The sequence below is a fragment of the Hakea prostrata genome, chromosome 3, assembly GCF_041222555.1.
Source record: "Hakea prostrata isolate BN-2017 chromosome 3, UWA_Hpros_2, whole genome shotgun sequence".
NCBI classification, from domain to species: Eukaryota; Viridiplantae; Streptophyta; class Magnoliopsida; order Proteales; family Proteaceae; genus Hakea; species Hakea prostrata.
The window spans coordinates 24938415-24961832 of NC_142602.1; the positions used below are offsets into that span (position 1 = coordinate 24938415).

General features: G+C 38.8%; 1 protein-coding gene across 1 annotated transcript in view; it reads left to right on the forward strand.

The window, feature by feature from the left end:
* The window catches only part of MRH2 (Armadillo/beta-catenin repeat family protein / kinesin motor family protein), a 60365-nt gene that overhangs the window by 13264 nt on the left and 23683 nt on the right, over window positions 1-23418 (forward strand). The window contains exons 12-16 of the mRNA XM_089150014.1: window positions 115-240; window positions 478-603; window positions 829-957; window positions 11082-11205; window positions 11339-11431. Coding sequence (XP_089006140.1) covers window positions 115-240; window positions 478-603; window positions 829-957; window positions 11082-11205; window positions 11339-11431 — 598 coding nt within the window. The remainder of the gene's footprint in view (window positions 1-114; window positions 241-477; window positions 604-828; window positions 958-11081; window positions 11206-11338; window positions 11432-23418) is intronic.

Here is a 23418-nt window from a genome sequence, read left to right on the forward strand (position 1 = left end):
AAATGATTTTTATGTTGGACATCCTAAGTTTGGTTTGAAAATGACCTTCAATTTTTTTGAGACAATTTTTAACCTGTTAAAAGTTCTTAATTCATCTGGAAAAAATGTGTTCAGATTGAAGGGCAAAAGGAGATTGATGAGCTTACAATGCAGTTACAAGAAATGTGTCTGCTACATGAGAAGACAGTAAATCAACTCCAATCCTTGAGAACGGAGAATGAGGAACTGCTGTTAGAAAAGGTGAGGTTGACTATCTTTTCCCATTCATTTTCTATTTTCTTTTGGTTATTTATTTTGGAATGTTCTAATGATTCCCAAAACTTTGAACTGCATGAGTTAATTGTTTTTTCCCACCCTTCTGCTCAGTAGCCAAAGCAATTGATAATAGGCTCTGCATTTCCTTGTCTTTATGTTTATCTTGAGAAGACTTTTTAGTTTTTACTGATCCTTGTTGAACCAAAATAAAAATGTTCTCAGAATAAGGGGCAAAAGGAGATTGATGAGCTTCAGATTAATTTACAAGAAATATATCAACAGCATCAGAAGACTGTAGATGAATTTCACACTCTGAGAACAGAAAATGAGGAACTACTATCAGAGAAGGTATAGTAGAACTATGATATGAGATGGGCAAGCATAAAATTTTTCTTATATGTAGCTTGTGACTTCCAAGTATAGATCAGTTACAATTAGAATAATCAATCATGCTACAGTGTTCATATTTCGAATTCTGTTGCATGAATTCCCAGTATAACATTGATTCTATAGTTCCATTGAAATCTTTTGTTTGCTTTAAATATTTTCTTGAGATCTTTTGTCTTATGTAAGGTAACCCTATGCGAAGAGCTCCATCTATTGAGGGAAAAGCTGTCTGCTGAGGAGAAACAAACTCAATATCTTGAAGCTGAACTGGTCAAGCTAAAAGAATCTGTTCCTGACATTGACATTAATTTTGAGGTCAGTTATAAATGTTACCATTCTGAATTTTTATGTTATCGTCATCATAATGTCCAAGCCTTCCTCACCTGTTGTTTGGCTGCATAGAATGATGTTTCCATTCCATTCTGAGGCAATATCTTTGTCAAATGATGACTGCATAAGCTATGTATCTTTAATCTTTAGCTCAGATCCTTTCTTTTTGGTCTTCAAACTTCAGTGTGGGAAGGAAGGAATAACTAATCCAAGTTATCCAACAAAGACAAAAGGGACATTTGGCAAAAGAATTATGAGATAAATCTTGATGGGATACTCCGGTTCAAGTTCTCAGTCGTGGTGGCCAACTTGGCCTGTTGAGAACAAAGTCAGGTCAACATCTTGGCAAGTTGGCCCTTTTTTCTCTCGGCCAACTTGGGGGATTTGACTTTTTTTTTTGGGTGGGATGGGGGTAGGTGGGGAATGTGGCTGAAATCTGGTATATAACCTATTTTGGCTCTTTTGAACACAATCACACTCATTTCAGTTTCGATTCGGACTCAGTGGCCTTCTCGACTGAAATGTGATGCGTATAAAAAATCATTGTCTGATTGAATTGGATTAAATTCAGATCATTTTGTGAGGTTTGAGAGGTTTTGCTTATTAGAGGGGGGAAAGTCCAGAAATCCCCAGATTTGGTATTTTCGGCCAAATTACATCACTTGGTGTAATTTGTTGGGGATTATCATTACAAATCTACAAGATTTTGCTTCATTGAGTAAGATTTGTGCAAGACTAAACCTAGGAAAAAGGTATACACCCCTTTCCCCCATAGGTTTTGGGGCTTCCTAGAACCCTATGCAGTACTGATATAAACAGTTTTCTGGGGATTTTTAACCTTGGTATGTCCACTGCTTGTACTATATTGGTGTAATACTAAATGGCTTTCCTTTACTCCTGCATTTTAGTTTTTCATTGAACTTTTTGTCTTAAATTTAACTCTAAATCTGTAACTAGTTTTGGCAAAGAGTAGAAGAAGAGTTTGACTGTACCAGTCAACTTATATAAAAACCAAATAGAATTACAATAAGAATAGGACTCACTTAAGTTAAGCTAAAGCTTAGACAGGAAAATATACTTGGTAAGTTGATACTACAAAACCAACAATAAGATGCATAATTAATATCCTAATTTGGGCTAAAGCTTTAATAGTAAAACTTACTTTTGCTAGGAAATTAACAACAAAAGACATAAAGCAATAAAAAAAACCCCATGATAGGGGACTCTCCTCGCATCATGTTACATATCTTAATATTCAACTATATATATTTATATATGCGGTGCACTGAAAAGTGTACGAATGGTTTGGGGGGGGGGTGTTGGGATATTGAATTCCATATCACAATTGTGTTACACTTACATCAAGGATTAGCTTTAATCCCTTATTTGTTTGCACTTATCATGGATAATTTAACCAAATACATTCAAGTTGAGCTTCCTTGGTGTATGCTTTTTGCTGATGACATTGTTTTTTGGTAGATGAGACAAAAGCAAGAATTGAAAGCAAGTTAGAGTTAATGGAGATCAACCTTGGATTAAAATGGTTTTAGGATAAGTAGGTGTCTGATTTTGGTTACACTAAGACGAATGTATAGTGGGGTGAAATTTGATGAGAGGGAGATTACTAACCTAAATATCAAAATTTCAACCGAAATGTTGGCCCAATTTTGTTTTGAAGTTGTGTTTCATCTCTGCACAACCAAAATCTTTGAAAATTTTGAAATTCCAATGACATTTCATTGAAATTTTGAAACATTTGAACAGATAACGATGAAAAATCAACATCCCAAAGATTGGCATGTCACAAGTTTTATAAGCAAGAGAACCAGCGATCCCAATAAATTATTCTTGAGTTATTCCTTACATTGTTACCTAATAATATTTTGATAATAATTTCCAACATTCCCCTCATAGTAAAATGCTAGGGAAGCACAGTCATTACTTCATACGAAAAACAAACCCAAAGGCAATACTGGTATTTATCAATGCAATCTCTAGTATAGTCCAAGCAAATGTGCCAAATAATGTGATTTAGGATTCCAAAACCTGGTTTGGATCATTTTTGGATCCACTAAACATTAGGGGTTAAAAAGTAAGGTCACTTTTGTAAATAACTAGAAATTTTCAAGGAGCCCCTAGTAGATAAGAAAGTAATGGGTTGGAGCAAAGGGTGAGTAGATGGCGATTATCATCCTTCCTGTAATCACCACTACCCTGCACTCCCCTCTCCTCTTGTCCTTCTCCTCCCTCAGGTTCCTTCGCCTAGTCAGAAAATATGGCTCAAGTGAAACAACTTGATGAGCTAGCTTTAGTTGTGTACGACCGTATAGTAGCCTGGCCTTCTGCTTCAGACTAAAAGTTGTAAACTAACTCCTTGCCTGGCTTCATCTCTTCTGGGGCACCCCCCCGCTCCAAGATTTATTTGGTTACACTATCCATTCATTCAATGAACTCCATGGCTTCTTTTTAAAACTTAACAAGTTGATGTTTTCAGCCTTACGAGGATAACATGGATGCTATTTCATCTCCTTCTGAACCTCCTGACCCTCAGTTGCTTGAACACAGAGAGAATAGAACCCTGACTAGATCTCTTGCAAGGATGCCTAATGGCTGACCGACTTTAAATCGGACCAACCGGGTACACCAATTATTCTGCGAACTTGCAGATCTGGGACAAGAAAACATTTCTCCCAAGACCCACTCTGACTCATTTTTACCCAACGACCTCCCTCCCGTTTTGGAGATTTTCCGTTCATTTTGTCCCTTGTGATTCTAAAGCTGCCCATTACGAAGCTGACCTCTTGGTTGATGAAGCTAAAATATGGGTCAAGTATTTTGTTGGCCACTTAATGGGATCTCACCTCACTGCCCCCAAAAGTAAAAGCTTATTTAACCAAACAATGGAAAAAGTGTGGTCAATTTGCTACATACCAAACAATGGGAAAAGTGTGGTCAATTCGCAACATACTCCTTGAATGATTATTATTTATATTCAAGTTCTCTAATGATGGTGAAAAGCATCAAGTGCTTGAAGACTGTTGAGAAATATGAAATTGGTAGAATGGCTTATTGATCCATGATCTCAAGCCCTCTATTTATAATTAAGTGGAAAGTAGACTATTACAAGAAATAGAAGTTTACAAGAATGCAAACTCTAATTTAACTCCTATACAAACTCTTATTAGACTCCTAATAGAATCCAACACTCCCCCTCAAGTTGAGGCATGGATATCACACATGCCCAACTTGACCAAAAAAGTATAAAACATCTGTCCAGGTAAACATCTGCAATTTGATCTTCAAACTTATAGATTACGTCTGCATTATAGACTTCCATTTGCTTTGTCCTCATCTTTACTGCAACTTTATGTCTCCAAGGAAGAACGCCCAAGAAAAAATGTAGAATCTTCAAATGTTGAGAAGACTAAATTTCTGCGCAAATCTGAGGGAAAATATATTTTTAGGGTAATAATTGCTAGGGTAAAACAACCAAAGTGAAACTCTTGATTTGTAGCAATGTTAGATCTTTAAAGGGAAAGTTTGCCAAGGGACAATTTCCAAAGGTAGGGGAAAATTTGTCAAGATAAGTGACAATCTCCAAAGGTAATAGAGATCAAGTTCTGCAAAGGTCAAACGACAAATCTTTTGCAAGGTTAGATCTCCAAAGGGAAGATGTCAAGTTAAGGGGCAAATCTCCAGGGTAAACAGAGATCAAGTTCTGCATAGTCAAAAAGATAGCTCTATAGCAATGTTAGATCTCCAAAGTAGAAGATTGCGAAGGTAAGGGACAAACTTTCAAAGGAGTAGAAGATTGCGAAGGTAAGGGACAAACTTTCAAAGGTAACAAAGATCAAATTCTACATAAGGAAGTCTACATGAAAGGCAAACTTTCAAAGAAGTAGAAGATTGCGAAGGTAAGGGACAAACTTTCAAAGGTAACAAATATCAAATTCTACATAAGGAAGTCTACATGAAAGGCATTGAATTGTAGACATCTTTAATCTCCCCCTCACATGTAGCCTTACACGTGGGAAAACAATAACAAAGGAAAGGAAGAAATTGTAATGGTAAGATAAAAGTATCATGAAAAGGTATGGATAGAAATCAGGGTAAGAAAAAAATCATTACCATGGAAAAAAACTATTCTAACCCAAACGAAAAGAAAGCACAATGGAACAAATCTAGAGAAAATGACAAAATTTGAAAGGGGGTTGATCGAGCCTACGGTGCCACTGATGAAGGTCTGATATTACAGAATGGACCGGATTAGAAGATGTAGTCAAAGCAGAAGCAGATCCTCCAATCGGCTCGAGCAAATAAAATCCATTTACCACGACCAATCTCCTTCTCCGGGACCAGATCCTGAAGTAGCATGGTAGGAGTTGGTAGGGGTAGTAGAGGAAGCAGTGGTCGAGGCTGTACCGGCAGTAGAAGACTGCAGAATACGTCGCAGAGTAGCGAACTCCTCCTGTGAAAAACCAACGTCTGCAGAGGGTGTGGTGGAAACTGTCTCAGAAAGATTAGCCTTTGGTTTTCCCTGTCTTTGTGCTCTTTTTGCTCAAAATCAGCAGGCTTCCCATGCAGTTTCCAACAATTTTCCTTGGGATGATATGGTTTGTGACAGTGCTCACACTTGACAATCTCCTTAGCCGGATCAGATTTAGTGCGAACAGACTGTAAAGCTGATTTCTCCATAATAGGAGTATGAAGCATGACAAATCAACGACTTTCCTCACACTAAACAAGAGCATAAGACTGTTCTAGTGTAGGAAAGGGAGAACGACTTAAGACTTGCACTTTGATCTGATCGTACTCCACGTTCAAACTTGCCAAGAAGTCATATACTCGAATCTTATCAATGTACTTCTTATATGTTGCCACATCATCTGGATTAGTGGGGTGATAATCCCCATAATGATCCAACTCTTGCCAAAGAGATCGCAACTCAGCATAATAGTGGACCACAGTTAGTTCCTTTTGGGTAGTCTCATGAAGCTTCTTTCGTAGCTCATAAACCTGTGTATCATTCCCCAATTGTCCATATGTTTCAGTAATAGCCTTCCAAATTTGGTTGACTTAGTACTTGTCTGTCCTCTTTTCTCTAACGAATAGACTAAGATGCAAGATCATTAAGCCTCCACACTAGAATTTGTGGCTGATTCCCCTCAACCAATCTTCTTCTTGGTATGATGAAGGTTTTTCCATTTTCCAGTTCGTCCAATTTGATTGAACTAATCGCTAATGTGACTTCTGCAAGTTTTTTATTTTTTGGTTGTCATCTCTCAGTCAATTGCTCAGTTTATCCCTAAGCCCCCACACCTTCTTCCTTGATCCCTTCTCCAGTCTTTGACCCAAAGCTATCCTTGAAACCCTCCATGGCTAGCAGCTTTCCACACCCTACGCCTCCTCCCGTGTTGCTTTTTCATATTCATTATCCCCCTATTACAAGTAGCCTTACCTTGTGCTCACCTAGCCATGGCTGGCTGAAATCTCACTGCCAAAAAAAGAAACACAATCAAGGTTCTCCAGCTTCTAGGTCTCCTACAAGCCTTTCCTCTGACCATTGGTCCATCTCGTTACAATCTCCTTTGTTTGTTGGGCATAACCAATTGTCTGTTGTTGTTGTTGTAGGCCTTGATGCGATCTCTGATAGTCATCTGCTCCAGTCCACTATTCCTCTATTTTGTTGCCCTTCAAAGGTTGCTCTACCAATGGTTTTTTGAAACTCACACTTCTTCATCTCCGTGGTGTAGTTTTAATTAGGGCTGTTACAGGGATAGGTTGGATAGGGCTTTTTAAACCTTGACCCTAACCCTAATTACCTTAGGTCGGCTTTGTCCCTGATTGTAAAAGGCTGGGCCGAGCTGAGCTTGGTTAGACACTTAAACCTTAACCCTAGCCCTGACCCTAACCATAAAACAATAAAACACTGCATAGTTCCATATCATTGCCCTACTTTTACCAAAAATATCCTACAAGGTGGTAGTGTCTAGTCTGGTTAGGCTGCTCTTAGTTAAACACTCTACTCTTACCTAGCCCTTACCCTCCTCTAGGGTGAGTATTTTGAGCCCAACCCCTATTTGGGTTCAGGGCAAGTTCAGGCCTGCACCTTGGTCTTTAACTACCCAGCCTCTTTGCTTCCCCCCTGTGGGCCCTGCCCTAATGACCCCTTAATCGCCTTGCATGTTAATTCCTCAAGTTCCAGGACGATCTTCCTCAAAGTACTCTTGGATCTATTGTGTTTCCTATCTTCCCTAACTCTTGAGGCCCTAAGACTTGTGGACCTTGGTGACCTCCTATTGGTTCGAAGCTCCATTTTCCTATAGCCCCTTCTTTTGGTGGGCTTTCTAGGTCTATTATTGGTTGAACTGCTTCTATCCCTTTCTCTCCTATGCTAAGGAGCCTCTCTCCCTCTCTTTATTAAGCCCACCTCATTCAGCTTGTACCGGCCTGCTCTTCCCATTCTAACCCTTCAGTTCATCTTTACTAGGAGTTACCTAGTGGGTCTAGTGGACCTTTGTCCACACCTTCAGGTCTTCTAGGTCTTTGATAGACCCTATCACCCCCTCTCCGTCATGTCTTCTGCTGGAGTGACTCCAACATGCCTCCCAGAAATCAGCCTTACATTGCATACCTACTACCTAGTGCTCTTGTGAGTCACTCTTACCCTTGAGTAAGGATATCAGAGACCATGGCTTTGGTATTGGGAATTCGGACCCTTATAAGAACCCTTTGTAGTGGTTGGTTAGAAAAGATCTCATCCCTCTTTTGGTAATGGAATTAGTTACTCAGCCAAAAAAAGGGTAATGGATAGTGAAAGGAATAGCATGTGTCTGTTGGTAGATTCTAAATCAAAAGTTGAGGTCCTCAAGTAATTAGATTCCAATTCAAGAGTTTTTGTCAAGTGGTGGGATCCTTGTCTATTAAGAATTCCCACCGGAGTTAGTCTTTTGAAAGCTATAAATAGCTTAACAATTTATGTAATTTTCAGTTTTGATGATTAATAAAATCATTGAGTTTCGGATCAGGGTTTCCTAGTTTGGGGGGCCCTGTTGAGTAGAAATTGTTCAAAGATCAACTTCTTCTTCATTCCAGCAGTTTACAAGCAATCATCAAGCAGTCACAATCAATGATAGCAGCTCCAAGTAAGTTCAAGACCTCCCCCCACCCCTCCCCTGCCTCCCTATCTCTCCCGCAGCTCTTTCTCCACCGCCCCTGCCCCGTGCACTTGGGTTCCCACCTCCCCTTGCAGCAGCATCCCCCCCATCCTCCATGACTCCCCTAACCACCTCCCCCAGGCCCCACGACCCTCCCAGCCCCTTTCCCCACTACCTTAGCACCCGCAAGTCTCCCGACTCCTCCTGCTACCCCATGGCAGCCCTTCCCCTGCAGATTCAAATCCCAGCCCCTTAAGCCTTCCTTTCTTCTTCCCTTAGGTCGCACCACCCTTTAGGTATTAACCTGCAATTAATCCCTTAGTTAGACCTTGTTTTCTCAGTCTCAAATAATCCTGCACTTCCATCTTCTTCACATAAAAATTCTGCTACTTATCCAACTTCTGAAAAACCCTGAGTTTATAAACTTCAGACATACCCAGCCCTTGAATCACTGAAATTCTATTCTGAACCTGCAGAAACAGTAAAGGTAGAGCTTGTCCTGCCCTAGCTGAAATACCTAGAAACACCAGTTTTCTGTTTCTGTTCAAATTTCAAATATGAAAATATATTACAGCACGGTTTACAAGTACTAAAATATCCTATAAACCCTAGGATCACTACTCTCTTTAGCTGGAAATTCCTGGGCAGCCCGTAGATTTAGGGAAATTCCCAAATCATTTTTAGCCCTAAATCTGGGTTTACATCAATCTTCAACACCCAACTCAAAGAGTAAGTGGTTTGACAGCAAACTACTAGTTGACTGAACTCCAGCATTCAAAAAGGGTTTTAGTCTGAAATTTCAGATTGAATCAATAGCATAAGAGATCTATCAATCCCAACCAGTATTATTTCAAATCTATGAAAACTTTGATTTTTTGGAAAGCTGGTCTTGTTTTATACTTGATACAAAAAGTCTCATGTAAAAATAAAATCATCAGACCTGTCAAATTTCTCTGACAACAAATCATTTCTCTAAATATGGACAAAATTAATTATTTGTAAGCAATATCGTATTCTCTAAGACACTATAACCCGAATGTGAGACTGGGTAAACTATGACAAAGACTAATTCCAAGAATGGTTTAAACCTAATGTATGTTTTGTCACCCAAATGAAATTAGGTATACTAGATGATGACCAATCCCAAGAACAACATAAATTGAATCTGATAATTTGCTTCATCAGTTGCTTTTTTCTAGCTCTGTGTTGATTTTTGATGACTTGATGAAGCTTGGTATTGATATAAGGTACAAACATTATTTCATTGCAATTAATGTTAAGAGAAGTGGAGAAAATAAAAATAACACCACATACCTTGGTTGCCTAGGTAACACGTGGGAGAGCTGCCTTGTTGCCTAATTTACAACTATGGCATGCTCTGACCCTTCCCCCATGGCCCACAACTGGTAGTCCAAAATCTATCCCTTGTCTCTATCCCCCTATAGTGCCCTAAGATTCTCCTCCCCCCCTTCAAGTTTATCATCAGCATCGAACTACCCCCCTCCCTTTCTTTAAACTGCCCTAAGGAACTCCTTGCACTCAACTGAGAAGATTTTTCCTTTGAGCTTGGATATCAGAGGTCATGGACTCTCCTGTGGGGTTTCAGGTGAAGTTAGGAAATTTACAGTAACAAGGTGACGGAAGAAGGTCGAAGGTTGGAGAAGAAGGATGAGAGAGAGAAGAGAAGATGGTAAAATATTATGTGTTAGAGAATGTTCTCTCCCACTCCTATGTTACTCACTATTATGATGATGCAACTTGTCAGGAAGGTTTTTACTCACCATTATAATAATCCAACTTCTCACGAGGTTTTTTTTTTCTTTTCCCTTTTTCAATCGCTGTTGGTGTCTAGACAAAGAGGAATGGAGTCCAGTACAAGTCCTTGATCTAGGAGGACTTTTTTTTTTAAGGTTTATTTTATTTAGGGAAGTATTATATGTCAGTTTGGGTAGGATATGTAGCAATAGTTTTAGCATGTTTTGGATTTTTAAAAGCTCTAATTTAGTTGTTTCCTTATTGGATTGTGCCTCATTTATTATTTATGTGCGTCTAACCAACATATTGAGTAGCATGAACAAAATGGCATAGTGAAGTGTTTGTTGCTTCTTTGATCTTCATCTTTCTCCCCTCATTTTTTTGTTTGGGGATGAATAAATAACTCTATTAAACTGGCAAAGAGACAAGAATGTACAGTGGGAGCGCCGGGGGGGGGGGGGGAGACCAACCTTCAAGAGGGAGGTTGGAGGGAAAAGCTAAGACCCCAGGAGACAACAATGAGTCTGTTCCTTGGGGTATTGACAATCGAGGGGTGGGGAATGGAGTGGTGCCTAGTAGAAACATCAAAGTAGATGGCATTCCAAATCAAATCCAGAAATCGAGATTTGGATGTCCATCTTCTAAAGTTGTGCTCCCCTCCTTACGTTGTTCCTACTTCCCTGCAAATGTGTTTTTTTCCCCACTTCTCAGTACTGGTCTTCCACCACTTCTCCTGGATAAAGCATCTTTTGAGTTTGGCATTAGTTTTCTCGCTGCAATGGCTTTGCGTCCCTAGTTTTTAGTGTTTGGTGCTTTGATAATTTAGGGTTCTTCCTCTTTTCTTCTACAGGCCCTGGCGTCCTGCTTTGTTTTGGCAGGGCCTTGTATTTGGGTTGTGTTTGTTTGTTTTCCTTCCAATAATGATTTTTTCGTTTGAGTTATACCCAGTCCCAGGCTGAACAAGTGGGTTGCCAAAGTATTACACGTTAGCAGAAGAGAAGTTAATTCTATAAAAAAAACGTAGGGAATGACCCAAGTTGAAGCCAACACTGCCCAGGGTTTGTCATGCTCTTTTAGATAGGACAATTAGCTTGGCCTAGAGATGGCCCTAGGCCCCAAGTGAGCACAAAAAATATTGAAATCTTCACTGTGATGTTTTGCATCTTACTGACTAGTGTTAGGCTTATGTTATTGCAGGAAAAGAAATCATATATTGAAGTAAACATAGGTAAAGCACCTGCTCGGCAGCGCCATAAATCAAGCCAATCACGAGAGATAATATATGGTCAAAGGGCTACTATTACAAAAATATGTGAAGAAGGCAAGATTTCTGAACACTGTATTTTCTTTTTTGTTGTAACAATATGGATGATAGCGCTACAAAAAATTGGAACATTTTTCTGGATGCAATTTTTTGAATATTTACACTTAATTGGTTTGATTTACAATTTCAGTTGGTCTTCGAAAGATACTAGATCTATTAAGATCTGAAGATTTGGATGTCCAAATCCATGCTTTGAAGGTGGTAGCCAATCTTTCTGCTGAAGGTACAACAGTCTCTCTGCTTTGTGCAGTCATAGTTGGGTTTGCAATATGAGAATTTAGAATGTATAATTATTTTTCCCTTATCAGTTAGATCTTGTTTCTTTTTCTACATCTTTTATACTTGTGAGTTTATCCATATCCTGTTGTCTCTTGAATGAATTTTTCTGGTTGTGATTTTATGAGGAGCAATGCCCTCTAATGTTTTTCTAGCTTGTTTATCCTTTCTTTTCTACCTTTTCATATTTCTGACGCATGTTTTATTTCCCACCCCAATAATTATATAGTGAGGGTGTCAATTTGGTTTTGGAACCAAGAACTATTCCAGAACCATCCCCCTAAAACCCAGACCAGCCCGACTTATTATTAATTGGGACAATTCAGGGAGATGGTTTTGGGACCATTTATTTAATGGGGGAAAAATGGTTCTAGGAAGGGGTTCCAGTGGGACCAGAACCTAAAGCCCAATGAAAAACCTGTTAGAATTGGAACCACCTGGACTGATGAATAGTAGAGTTCTAGTCCAATTACAATCATTCTCACCAAGTCAAGTTTGAGCTTAATTTTATTTCGATCTTAGAGTTTGAAGACGTTTGGTTTTTTTGTAATGTTGACTGAAATCCTTGCATATCTCAATGTGACATTGCAGGCCTTTATTTTATAATAATAGAATGAAGTGAAGAATGTGAGAATAGCCGATGTGAGACTAAAAAAATAATAAAACTCCTAACAAGACAAAACTACCCTTCTTTGACTTACAACACTTCCTCTCAAGTTGGTGCATAGATGTCTATCATGCCCAATTTGCTGAGAATGCTACTGAATAACTTGATACTCAAGCTCTTGGTGAAGATATCAGCTCGCTGATTATTAGATGTGACAAATAAAATCTGAATAAGCCCAGACTTGATCTTCTCTTTGGTAAAATGCCTATCAATCTCTACATGTTTAGGGTTCTGTCATGCTGAACTAGGTTATGTGCTATACTTATAGCTGATTTGCTGTCAGAAAACAGCCTCGTAGGTCCTTTTAGATCTGCCCCAAGTTCCTGGAGAAGGCCCTTCAACCATAATGCTTCACAAATGCCTTGAGCTAGAGATCTAAACTTAGCTTCAGCACTGGATTGAGCAACTACTACTTCATTCTTGCTCCTCCATGACACCAAGTTACCCCCCACATAAGTGCAATAACTAGGTATAGATCTCCTATCATCAAGACAGCCTACCCAGTCTGCATCTGTATCTGCTTCCACTCTAAGATGTCCATGAGAAGAAATCAAGATGCCTTTACCAGGAGAGGCCTCTAAGTACCTTAAGATACGGTACACTACATTAAGATGTGCAGAGTAAGGATCATACATGTATTGAGTCTATTGACTAACAAGGCTAACTGCGAAGGTGATATTGGGTTTGATATGTGACAGATAAATCAACTTCCCAACCAGTTTTTGATAGCTGGTCTTATCAATTGGTTCTCCTTCCTTTGCCTTCAAATGCCGATTTGGTTCTACTGGGGTCTCAGGAAGTCTACGTCCTAGCATCCCAGTCTCTTCTAATAGGTCCAATGTGTACTTTCTTTGGGATAAAGAAACACCATTAGCTGAATATGTCAGTTCCAGCCCAAAAAAATACCTAAGCTTGCCCATGTCTTTTATCTCAAAAAAGCCCTTCAAGGCTGAGATTTCTTCCTCACTACTTATGATGACTATGCCATCCACATATACTAGAAGAACTGTTATATGAGAACCATCCCGTTTAACAAATAGGGTAGGGTCTGCATTGCTTTGCTTGTAGCCATAAGAGACCATAGCGTTATGAAACCTTCCAAACCAAGCCCTAGGGAACTACTTCAGTCCATACAATGCTCTCCTCAATTTGCACACTTTTCCGTGTGTTTCAGGACTAGATAATCTAGGGTGCACATCCATATATACTTCTTCTAGAAGCTCCCCATGTAAGAAAGCATTCTTGACATCCTACTGCTAAAGATTCCACCCTTGGTTCACAGCACATGAGAGAATGGTCCGGACAATAGTCATCTTGGCAACTAGAGCAAATGTCGCATGGTAGTTAAGGCCATAAGTTTGAGTGAAGCCTTTTGGCTACCAGTCTTACTTATACCTCTCAATGCTTTCATCTGCTTTATGCTTTATTACAAGCACCCACTTGCACCCAACAGACTGCTTCCTTGCAAGTAAAGACACCAACTCCCACGTTTTATTTTTTTGGGGGCTTGCATTTCCTCATCTATAGCCTTCTTCCAGTTCAAGTGAGATACTGCCTTCTACCAAGAATTAGGAATAGAGGTGGAGGACAAAGAGGAAATAAAGCTTTGAAACTCTGGGGATGAGTGATATAAAACATAATTAGAGATAGGATGTTTAATGCATGTGTGTGGTTGTTTTCTCAAAGCAATAGGTAAATCTAGGTCAGAGACAAATTCACCAGGTGGAATTGCTTCTTCAAGACTAGGACGGTGCTTCCAATTGGCTTGGTTCAGAAGGGGGTTTCTTCTTCCTTTGGCCAAGCCTATTATGCCACTAACAAAGATGAAAGTGCAAGAGACGGTGATGTAGAGCCCACAGAAAAAATTGATGGTGGTCCTTCCAACAAGTAAAGTGCCCCCTTTGTCCGCCTACCACTGCCAATCGTACATCCTATTTCTATGTCTTGAAAAGCACAATGAGTAGGAAAGAATGTTATTTTATAGTTCATATCACAGGTAAGGGTTCTAATAGACAAAAGGTTAGTGAAAACTTTTGGAACATGTGAGACAAAAGAAAGGGTAAGTGTAGGGGAATAGGTAATGGAACCCTTTCCAAAGATAGGGGAAAGAGCTAACATCTTGATCAAATAGAATAGATGAATAACTGTGAAATAAGGAGGATGAGCCTTTCATGTGGTCGGTTGCCCCAAAGTCAATTATCCAGGAGGGATAACCGGAGTTCATACTGTGACAACAGAAAATACTTGGGGGTTGTTGGGTATCCGATGTGGAAGTAATAGTAGAGGCTACACTTGCACTGGGAGTCAGTCCAAAAGAAGACCCATCAAGCCTGGTAATCAATTGACAAAAGAGTTTGGATCTCATCTATAGAAAGAGGTGCTGATGTACTCTAGATGTCTGAAATAACTTGATTAGCATATACTTGATTGCTGCCCCTATTACCACCTTTACCTACTCTACGGGAATTTGCTGGACCACCATGCAACTTCCAACACTTCTTCTTTGTATGACATTCCTTTCCACAATACTCACACTTCATCGGTGGCCGAGAATCACTGGAACCAACCTTGTTATTACCAGAACCAACAACTAAGGCTGACCTTTGATGAGTCTGTGTATGTACCGTAGGTGTCCGTCTACTATCTTTTGTATCAACCATCGCATAGGCTTGCTCCAAAGAGGGGAAAAGTTCCCTGGAAAGGATATGTGCCCAGATCTGGTCATATGCAATATTTAATCCTGCCAGAAAGTCATAAAATCAGAAGTTTGTCCTCCCACTTTTAATAAGCAATAGCATCTTTAGCATTCTTTGGTGTAAATTTTCCATAGAAATTCAAAGTCTAGTAATAACCCCAAAGCGTGTTGTAATATTGAGCTAGAGTAAGGTCTTTCTACTGCAAGTGATGAATCTTTTGTTTAATTTCAAAACATTGTGCATCATGGAGTAAGTATATTAAGCAAAATTCCAAATAGTATCTGTATCTGGGAGAAGGAGATAACTTTATGCGATGCTTGGTTCAATGGAGTTGAGGAGAACATGGTGGGAGATCTCGCTCGAGATCTACCAAAAAATGGGTGAAATCTCGGTGGGTTTTAAGGCCCCGGTTGGGCTGAAACTTGGTATTTAGCCTATTTAAAGCCTTTTGAACACATTAGTGGCCTTAAGATTTGTGAGAAAATAACCCTAACTATGTCTTCTAAGTCGACCCTATTTGTAAAACCGAAATTCTATGAAATGCAAAGTTAGACAACATGTAACGTAAAGATATCAAGTAATTCAAGTATCAAATACATTAACAATTTAACATTACACATCAAGTATTCAAGTGATCAAACTATCAAAGAACTTAAATAGTTAAATCATAAATGTCTTCAAAATTTTACAACCATAAGAAGTTTTAGACTTTTAGTAAGTCATAAATCATAATCCATAAGTTCACAATTGCAATTCACAATTCACAACTCAAAAGTCACAAGACTAACAAGATCACAAGAGTACAAGAGACAAAAGTAACAAGATTAGTAGATTACAACTTACAAGTTACAAGACTATAAGAGTAACACTCAACATTCTGCATCAATTGATTCTGAACAATAGCCACATATGACTCCCAAGTCAACCCATCACTGTAGTATGTCTCATATCGGTTTATATGGAACTGATATGTCTCCATGTCAGAATACTGGAGGAATAGCACTGTGGGATAACCGTTAATCGTGGGTGGGTGAAAGAGCTATTGTTGTTGTTCATATTGTTGTTGAGTAGGTGATTAGGGGTTTCTAAACCACTCAGTTAACAACCCACCTTCACTCCCATATGTGTACTCTCCAGGTGCAGGGTCTTGAGGAATAGCATGACCTCCATAACAAGAATCCCCACTGTAATCTGACCCGGTGCTGTGATCCCCATATTGGTACCCCGATGACAGGCAAGTGTCCAAACTCTACTGTTGTGAATCACTGTGACCATGATCTAGGCTCATGCTTCCCATGTTCAATTCAAGATCATGCATGCTTGCATCATCATTCGTTTGCTCCTGGTTTAATCTGCTCTTCCTACTCCTAGCATAAGTCTGAGAAATAGGGGAACTGTGGCTCGCATGTGTCGGATGACACAAACCTGCTGGAGGTGACTCCCTTTGTTGACGCTGACTTCCACCAGCAACATCACCAGCTTGAATGCCTCTATGACTCGATGGTTGACTGCCACTTGGCCCTCTGGTATTATCGGCCTCATCTGAACCCCCACTACTAGTTGTCACCTCAGTTGTTTCAAGTCAACCAGGTGGCTCCATAAATGGTACAGTTGGTCCTTCTGATGCTACTACAGCAGCTTGACCCTCATCAGAAGACACGTGCTCAGCCACAACATCTGGGCCCATAGAAACAGCAATGGTAGGATCCGGCTGCCCTCCTGGCCCATCCAGCACTGGGCCACCTCAATCCCTAACCCACTGATATATGACATCATCTTCCTCATCTTCTACGGGGGGCTCGTGGAATATATTAGTCAACTCAATCGGTTCACGATTGTCGTCATCTATATCATCTTATATGTGCCCTACTCTCAATCTCATGTTATAATGCACATACACTAAGTCCTCGAGCCTCTTACTCCCCAATCTGTTCCGTACCTTACTATGGATGAGCGAGAAGGTGCTCCAGTTCCTCTCGCAACCAGAGGATGAGCAAGTCTGTGAGAGTACTTTAATTGTTATATCCTTGAGATTTGGCGCACTAGTTCCATATAGCACCCACCAGTCAGCTGCATAACCAAAAATAAGAATGCATTAGGCAAAAAATCTTAATATTTATATAACTTATCAGTTATCATTTACAGAGTTAATAGACTTAATGACTTAGTATCAGTTATCATTTATAGAGTTATAGACTTAATGACTTTTAGTAATAGACTATTTACCAGGATCATTTTTTTGCCTAGTTGCAACTGCAAAAGGCTTTCCAAAACTCCCAGAGGCATCCCTGAACTCCCTGATCTGTACACCAATTCTTCAATTATTGTATTATGTGTATGCTTAATGCACTAATGCAAAAAGTTGAAGAAACAATTGAATAAGTTCTCACCTCTCCATTAATTGTCCCTTGCATTACAGGATTTGACACAAGTTTCTCCACCACGTCTTGCACCGCATTCATCAACCTTACATTAAGCCCCAGGTCATTCTTGTAATGATACTTTGGGTTGAGGTAGTAAGCTTGCATTGTGGAAATAAAAAATTTGGTTAGTAATTTGGTTGTTTACTTATTTATAAATTATAAGTTATAAGTTATAACTTATAACAAATTAAGAATGTAAATTGAAGTATACAACAAAAACTTAAAGACTTAAAAGTGACTCACCAGCCAAGTGCAAAGGATGCATCAAGTGCGCCTCCCATTTATTATCGATGATCCTCTCGTAGGATTTGAAGGAGCTAGGGCGGCAGCTCTAACCAACTCTTTCATTTGCTCGAGGGCAGCATATATGTGGGCATTGTGGGCTTCTTCTCTAAATCCACCATCCTTAAAACAATCACAATAGGCTTTATAATGCCCAGTGTCCTATTCAGCTGCCTCCAAAAGGAATCATCAGCAATGGTTTGTTGGGCTAGTACTGCATCAGGATGGCTAGATCCACGCCAACCAAACCACTCCTCACTTGCAAACATGTGCCGTAGACCCACCACTTTCTTTTGGAAGCTTTTCAGAGCTACATAGTTGGTGGCAAATCTAATCAATCCAGGTCCTACTAGATCACCCTTACAGTGGTTCCTCATCATCTTTAGCACATAACCATGGTTATAAATAAAATTACTTACCCTTTTGGCTCTCTCAACCATAGTATTGATTGACTTTCTTTTCCCCAAGTCCTTCAACATAAGATCAATCGAATGTGCTGCACATGATGTCCAAAAGAGGTGGATCCTGTTGCTCTTTTTCTTCATCAACATTTCACCAGCTTTTTTGAAGTTAGCATCGTTATCTGTGACAATTTGGATAACATTCTTTGGCCTTATCTCGAGGACCACCTCCCTAAGAAGCTTGTAAAGGTAGTCAACATCTTTGATTTTATCTGAGGCATCCACTGACTTAAGGAAAGATGTTTTTCCATTGTAGCTCACCATGAAATTAATGATGGACTATCTAGTAGGACCAGTCCATCCATCAACCATCACAATAACACCATATGTACTCCATTTTTCCTTTAATGAACCAATGTATTCATCCACCTCCTGCTTTACCTTTGGTAAATATTTATTCATTACTTCCCAAGCTGTTGGGCCTTTAACCCCTACACCTGCCCTAACAACTGCATTGATCATCCCCTGATAGTATGGTGTTTTGGCTACATTGGCTGCAATGTTGTTGTAGAGCATCAATTTGCTGATTGCCAACCTAGCTTCCTCCTCCCTACTGCCTTCTTTACCTCCAGCAAACATATATGGAATGCTTCTTTGATAAATGTCTTGATGCTTGAAGAGGGGGGGGGGGATCTTGGTCAAATGTGGCATCATAATGTCTAGTCTTCCTCCTCCTTTCGGTCCTCTCAGTTCCCTGAAAACTATGTCTAGGTGGCATGGATGCCCCTAATCCCGAACCACCTGCTCCCATTGTCTGTTCATATTGCCTCACATTCTCAACATATAAGGACTATCTGCTAACTTCCATTGCAGCCTTCATCTGTCTCCACTCGGCCCGTGACTTAACACCCATAACCCTCCTCCTCTCTTCATCGTCGCTTGACTCCTCATCAACATCAAGAAAAGGTCTAGACAGCACTATATCCTCAAATTCCTTTTGCTTTTGTGTCATCTCGTCCTTTTTTTGTTTCCCTCCCTTTAAAGTTGCTACAATTGCTTTTTGCACTTCATAAAGAACCTTGGGACAGTTGGAAACATCTTTGTAGCTACCAGCCAAATGTTGCTTTAATCTGGTTGAACCACCAGAATTCAAAGTCTTGAGGAAATACTTGCATCGGGATTTTTTCTTGTCGGCAGTCAGTGGATCCCCATGTTGCCAAGCAATGTCGTGAGTCCCACTACCAGTGCTGCCACTCCCACTAGTTGCCATTTAAGATACAAATGTACAGCACTGAAAGTCTGAAATACATACATGAATGTTCCCAAATAATCATTAGAAAAAATTTTAGATACATAAAAACATGAAAAACAATTTATAAAACAACAAAACACACACTTTGTTCTAAGATAACATATATATAATGCTTAAACAAGCATGTTTGTATTTTTAAAATAAACTACATAATATGAGCATCATTTAAAAAAACACAAATAAATTTTTAATAACATATTATTTTTTATAATTATTTTATGTAAAAACAATTTATAAAACAACAGAACACACACTTTATTCTAAGATAACATATAAACAATGCTCAAACAGACATGTTTGTATGTCTAAAATAAACTACATAATATAAGCATCATTTAAAATAATAATAATAATAATAATAATAATACTTTTTTAATAAAATATTATTTTTTAATAATTTATTTATTTAAATAAAAAATAAAAATAAATACAGCAAGCATGATAATCAAAATATGAATACATGGGATTGTAGTCCTCTAAATGTAGTTTAACATAAGTGATAATCATATTCATATCATAAGTATTTTTTTGTAATTTTAAATTTTAAATTTTTAGATAATATATTTTTTAAATACGAAAATTCAAAAAAAATTTAATGGCAGAAAATTAAAAATTTTCCCATGAAAGTGTAGATCAAAGCTTGATCATCAACATATATTTATACCACACTCAGACACCCATTGTAGAACCTTCTATTTGAAAAAAATTCAAATTTGGGGAAAAATCTTACATTTGTTGAAGATCACCTGAAATAGGCTTGAATCACTTGAAATATGCTTGAATCTGTTGTTGGAGATGAGTTGATGATGCTTTGAAGTTGAATCCCTAACAAATTCCTGCCAAAATGCGACTTTTCCGGCCAAAAATGGCCTTGCAGCGAGAGAGAGGCGAGGGAGAGGTGAGATATGCCTCTCTCGAGCAAGATAGGGGGTTTTTAAACCCCCTAAACTGCTGAAAAAATCAAGTTTGGCGAGATCTCGCCGAGATATTGGCGAGATCTCCCATCTCGTCTTGCTATCTCAGGATAGCGAGACTCCCACCATGGAGGAGAAAACCCATGACCAAACATTCATTTGTATGCCACTTGGCAAATTACAAACCAAAAGAAGAAGGCTTGGTAGAAGTCCCATCAAGATGGCTAGTAAGACCACGAGCACCAACTGCAAGAGAAATGAAACGAGTCCACTGTAGATAATTGGTCCCACTGAGTTTAACAGTAGTCATCTGAAGTGGAGAAAACTCACGATCTTGAGAAATAGATGAAACGGGAAAATCATCAAATATAATAGTGGTGTTGGCTGAAATTGGGTCAGCCATCGCAGGAACTAATTATCAATCAAGGATGAAGAAAATAATGTTGGGTAGGAGAAAGAAATACTCACCACCTTAAATTTGTCATTAGTAGAATGGTTTTGGACCAAAGAAAAAAAAATTCAGATCATGAAAGGTAGTGTGTGATAGTCCTAGAAGCACCTGTAAGTAATATTGATGATTCTAGAGACGCCCAAAAGGTTTTAAGGTGGTAGACGATAGCTCTAGAAGGTCTGTTGGGTGGGGAGAAAAAACATGCTAAACGCTATCGGAGGCTGGAGGACAACCAGATCATCCTGATTTTATATTTTGGTTTTAAGGAGTTTAGATCATCCTAGGAGAGTTGCAAGGGGCAGACAACTCCTAGGAGTGTTTGTAGGTCAGTTGGGGACTAAAAAGGGCAAATGATGGCCCTAGAAGAGTCACAAAAATGCAGCGCCTCTTAAAGGAGCAACTGTTGGGCTTAATGGAGGTTCCTGGTGGTTCGATTGGGGGTGGGAGGCTAGGACAGAGGTAGGCAACGGTGTTTGTGGGTGATTTGAATTTGTGGAAAGTGTAGAAGAGGGATGGAGTGGAGGTTTAGGCTTTGAAGATGATGGTGAAAGCTATTCTGCAGGCAGCGATGGTGAGTCTTCCTTGCTGTGATCTGCGATGGATGATTGGTGTTTTAGGTCACACATGACTCTGATACCATGTTGTAATGTTGACTGAAATCATTCCATATGTCAGTGTGACATTGCAGGCCTTTATTTTATAATAATAGAATGAAGTGAAAAGTACAAGAATACCCGATGTTAAAAAATAATAAGACTCCTTACAAGACAAAACTACCCTTCTTTGACTTACAATAGGTTTCTCATCTGCAAATTTAAAGTTACAGTCTTAGTATGTGTTTGAGAACGGCATTCTTTCCTAAGATCAATTTTTGGCATTCCAATCAAGGAATGGTGGTTGGAGCAAAGTTTTGGCTGTTTGGCAAAACTTGTGCTCAGATCTTTTGAAAATGAATGGAACAAACTGGTTTTTAGTAATTTATGTTCTTAAGAACAATTTTTATTACAAAAGTTGATATTAATACATATATGAAATACTCCCAAATTTCTTTTTGAAGTTCATTATACTAAATCATACTTTAATATTTAAAATACAAAAAACCAGAAAAAGATAACTACTGTTGCCCCCTTGTACCATGGCCTAATTACTAATATCACCTTGCTCTTTATGAAATTACTATTGCCCCTCTCACTTTTAACAATATTAAGACGCTGTTAAGTTTAGATGCATAGTGCCATTTTGCCCTTAATTAGAATTAAGAAACCAAAAGGATGAAATTACTCTCATTTAGAAAAACCATATGAAACAGCAATCTTTTGCCCTTATATTCTTGTCATTTTGTTAAAGAGTCGGATCCTGGCAGGATGAATGAATAAATAACAAACCTTGGGGCTATTTTGGGATTTTTGAAAAATGTAAAGTTGCCATGTCATTAGTTAACTAAGAGCTCAGCAATAGGGGGGCGTCAACAATCTTAGATAAGGTATAAGGTTAGATCAGTAATTTAAAAAACTAAAGAGGATAAGGTAGTAATTAAGGTGTATTTTAGGGAGGAGTTGAATCATGTATGAGAGTTGTTTTTTTGTTGTGAGAATGATGAAACATATCAAAGTTGTTTTGTAAAAAGCCTTCTCAAGCACGCAAATTGGACCGGGTTCGTTTCCTGAGAACGATAGAATGACCCCATATGCCAAACGCATTTTGGTCGTTTTTGCATGCTCTAAGAACAATAGAACGCCGAAAATAGTTCTTTGACGGGTCAGCAAACACACTCATAGATATTGAGTGCTTGGAACTGTTTAGGAATTGGACCGGATTGTCTCATTATTAAATGGGAACCAGTCCTTGTTTTGGGACCATTTTGGTTAATGGGACGGTTCTTGGATTGAGTCCTTTATGACAGGAACCATTAAGAACCGTCCTGTTTGACAACCTTATCATACAGTAAACTTGGCAAAGGGTGATGTCTGCTAACTGGTTATTCTTTCACCATTGGAGTTGTTTCTATATTGTTGCAAACTTGTGATACAGATTTTTCTTGTAAAGACAAAGAAAGTTATTAGGACTTTTTGGGGGCTTTTTATTTTAATCCAGAATCATAGTCCGGCTCAACATCTAGTCCAGGTCCTGTTTCTTCCCTTTCAGCTTCTATAATAACTACCACCATGAAGCTTTTACTCAACTAAATCAGGTAGACTACATGGATCCATGGAAAGATGAGAACCAATAATATCTATATCTATATCTATATATATATATATATATATATATATATATATATATATATATATATAATATAAAAATAATAATTACAAGTTGAAAAAACATGAAACTTTCACTGAAAACTTTCTTACATCAGCATAGCCTAACCCTGCTATCGAACCCTAGGTTCTACCAAAGCCCTACCCCTAGTTTTGACCTAAGACCTACCCTATCTTACCAGCTTGTCCCAGATCCTGGATCTTGGCTCTTAGTTGGTCACCTACCAATTTAGGACTCCATCAGCTCTAATGTGCTTCCCCTCAACTTCTTTCTATATTTAATGAGTAAAAAGAGTAGTTTATTTCTGTTACACATGTCCTTATATTTTCATGGGTAAAGGAAATAAAATTTCTATTTTATACATAAATCCTATAAAATTAATTGAAGAACATATGACCAGAAAGGGGGTAAAAAAGTTTGCACGGATTCCTATGTCACAAAGGATTTTCCTAGGTGCTTACTTAGGTGACATGGTGCCTGGCAACCACCGCTACCACCTTTGATTGCATTATCACTATAACAACTA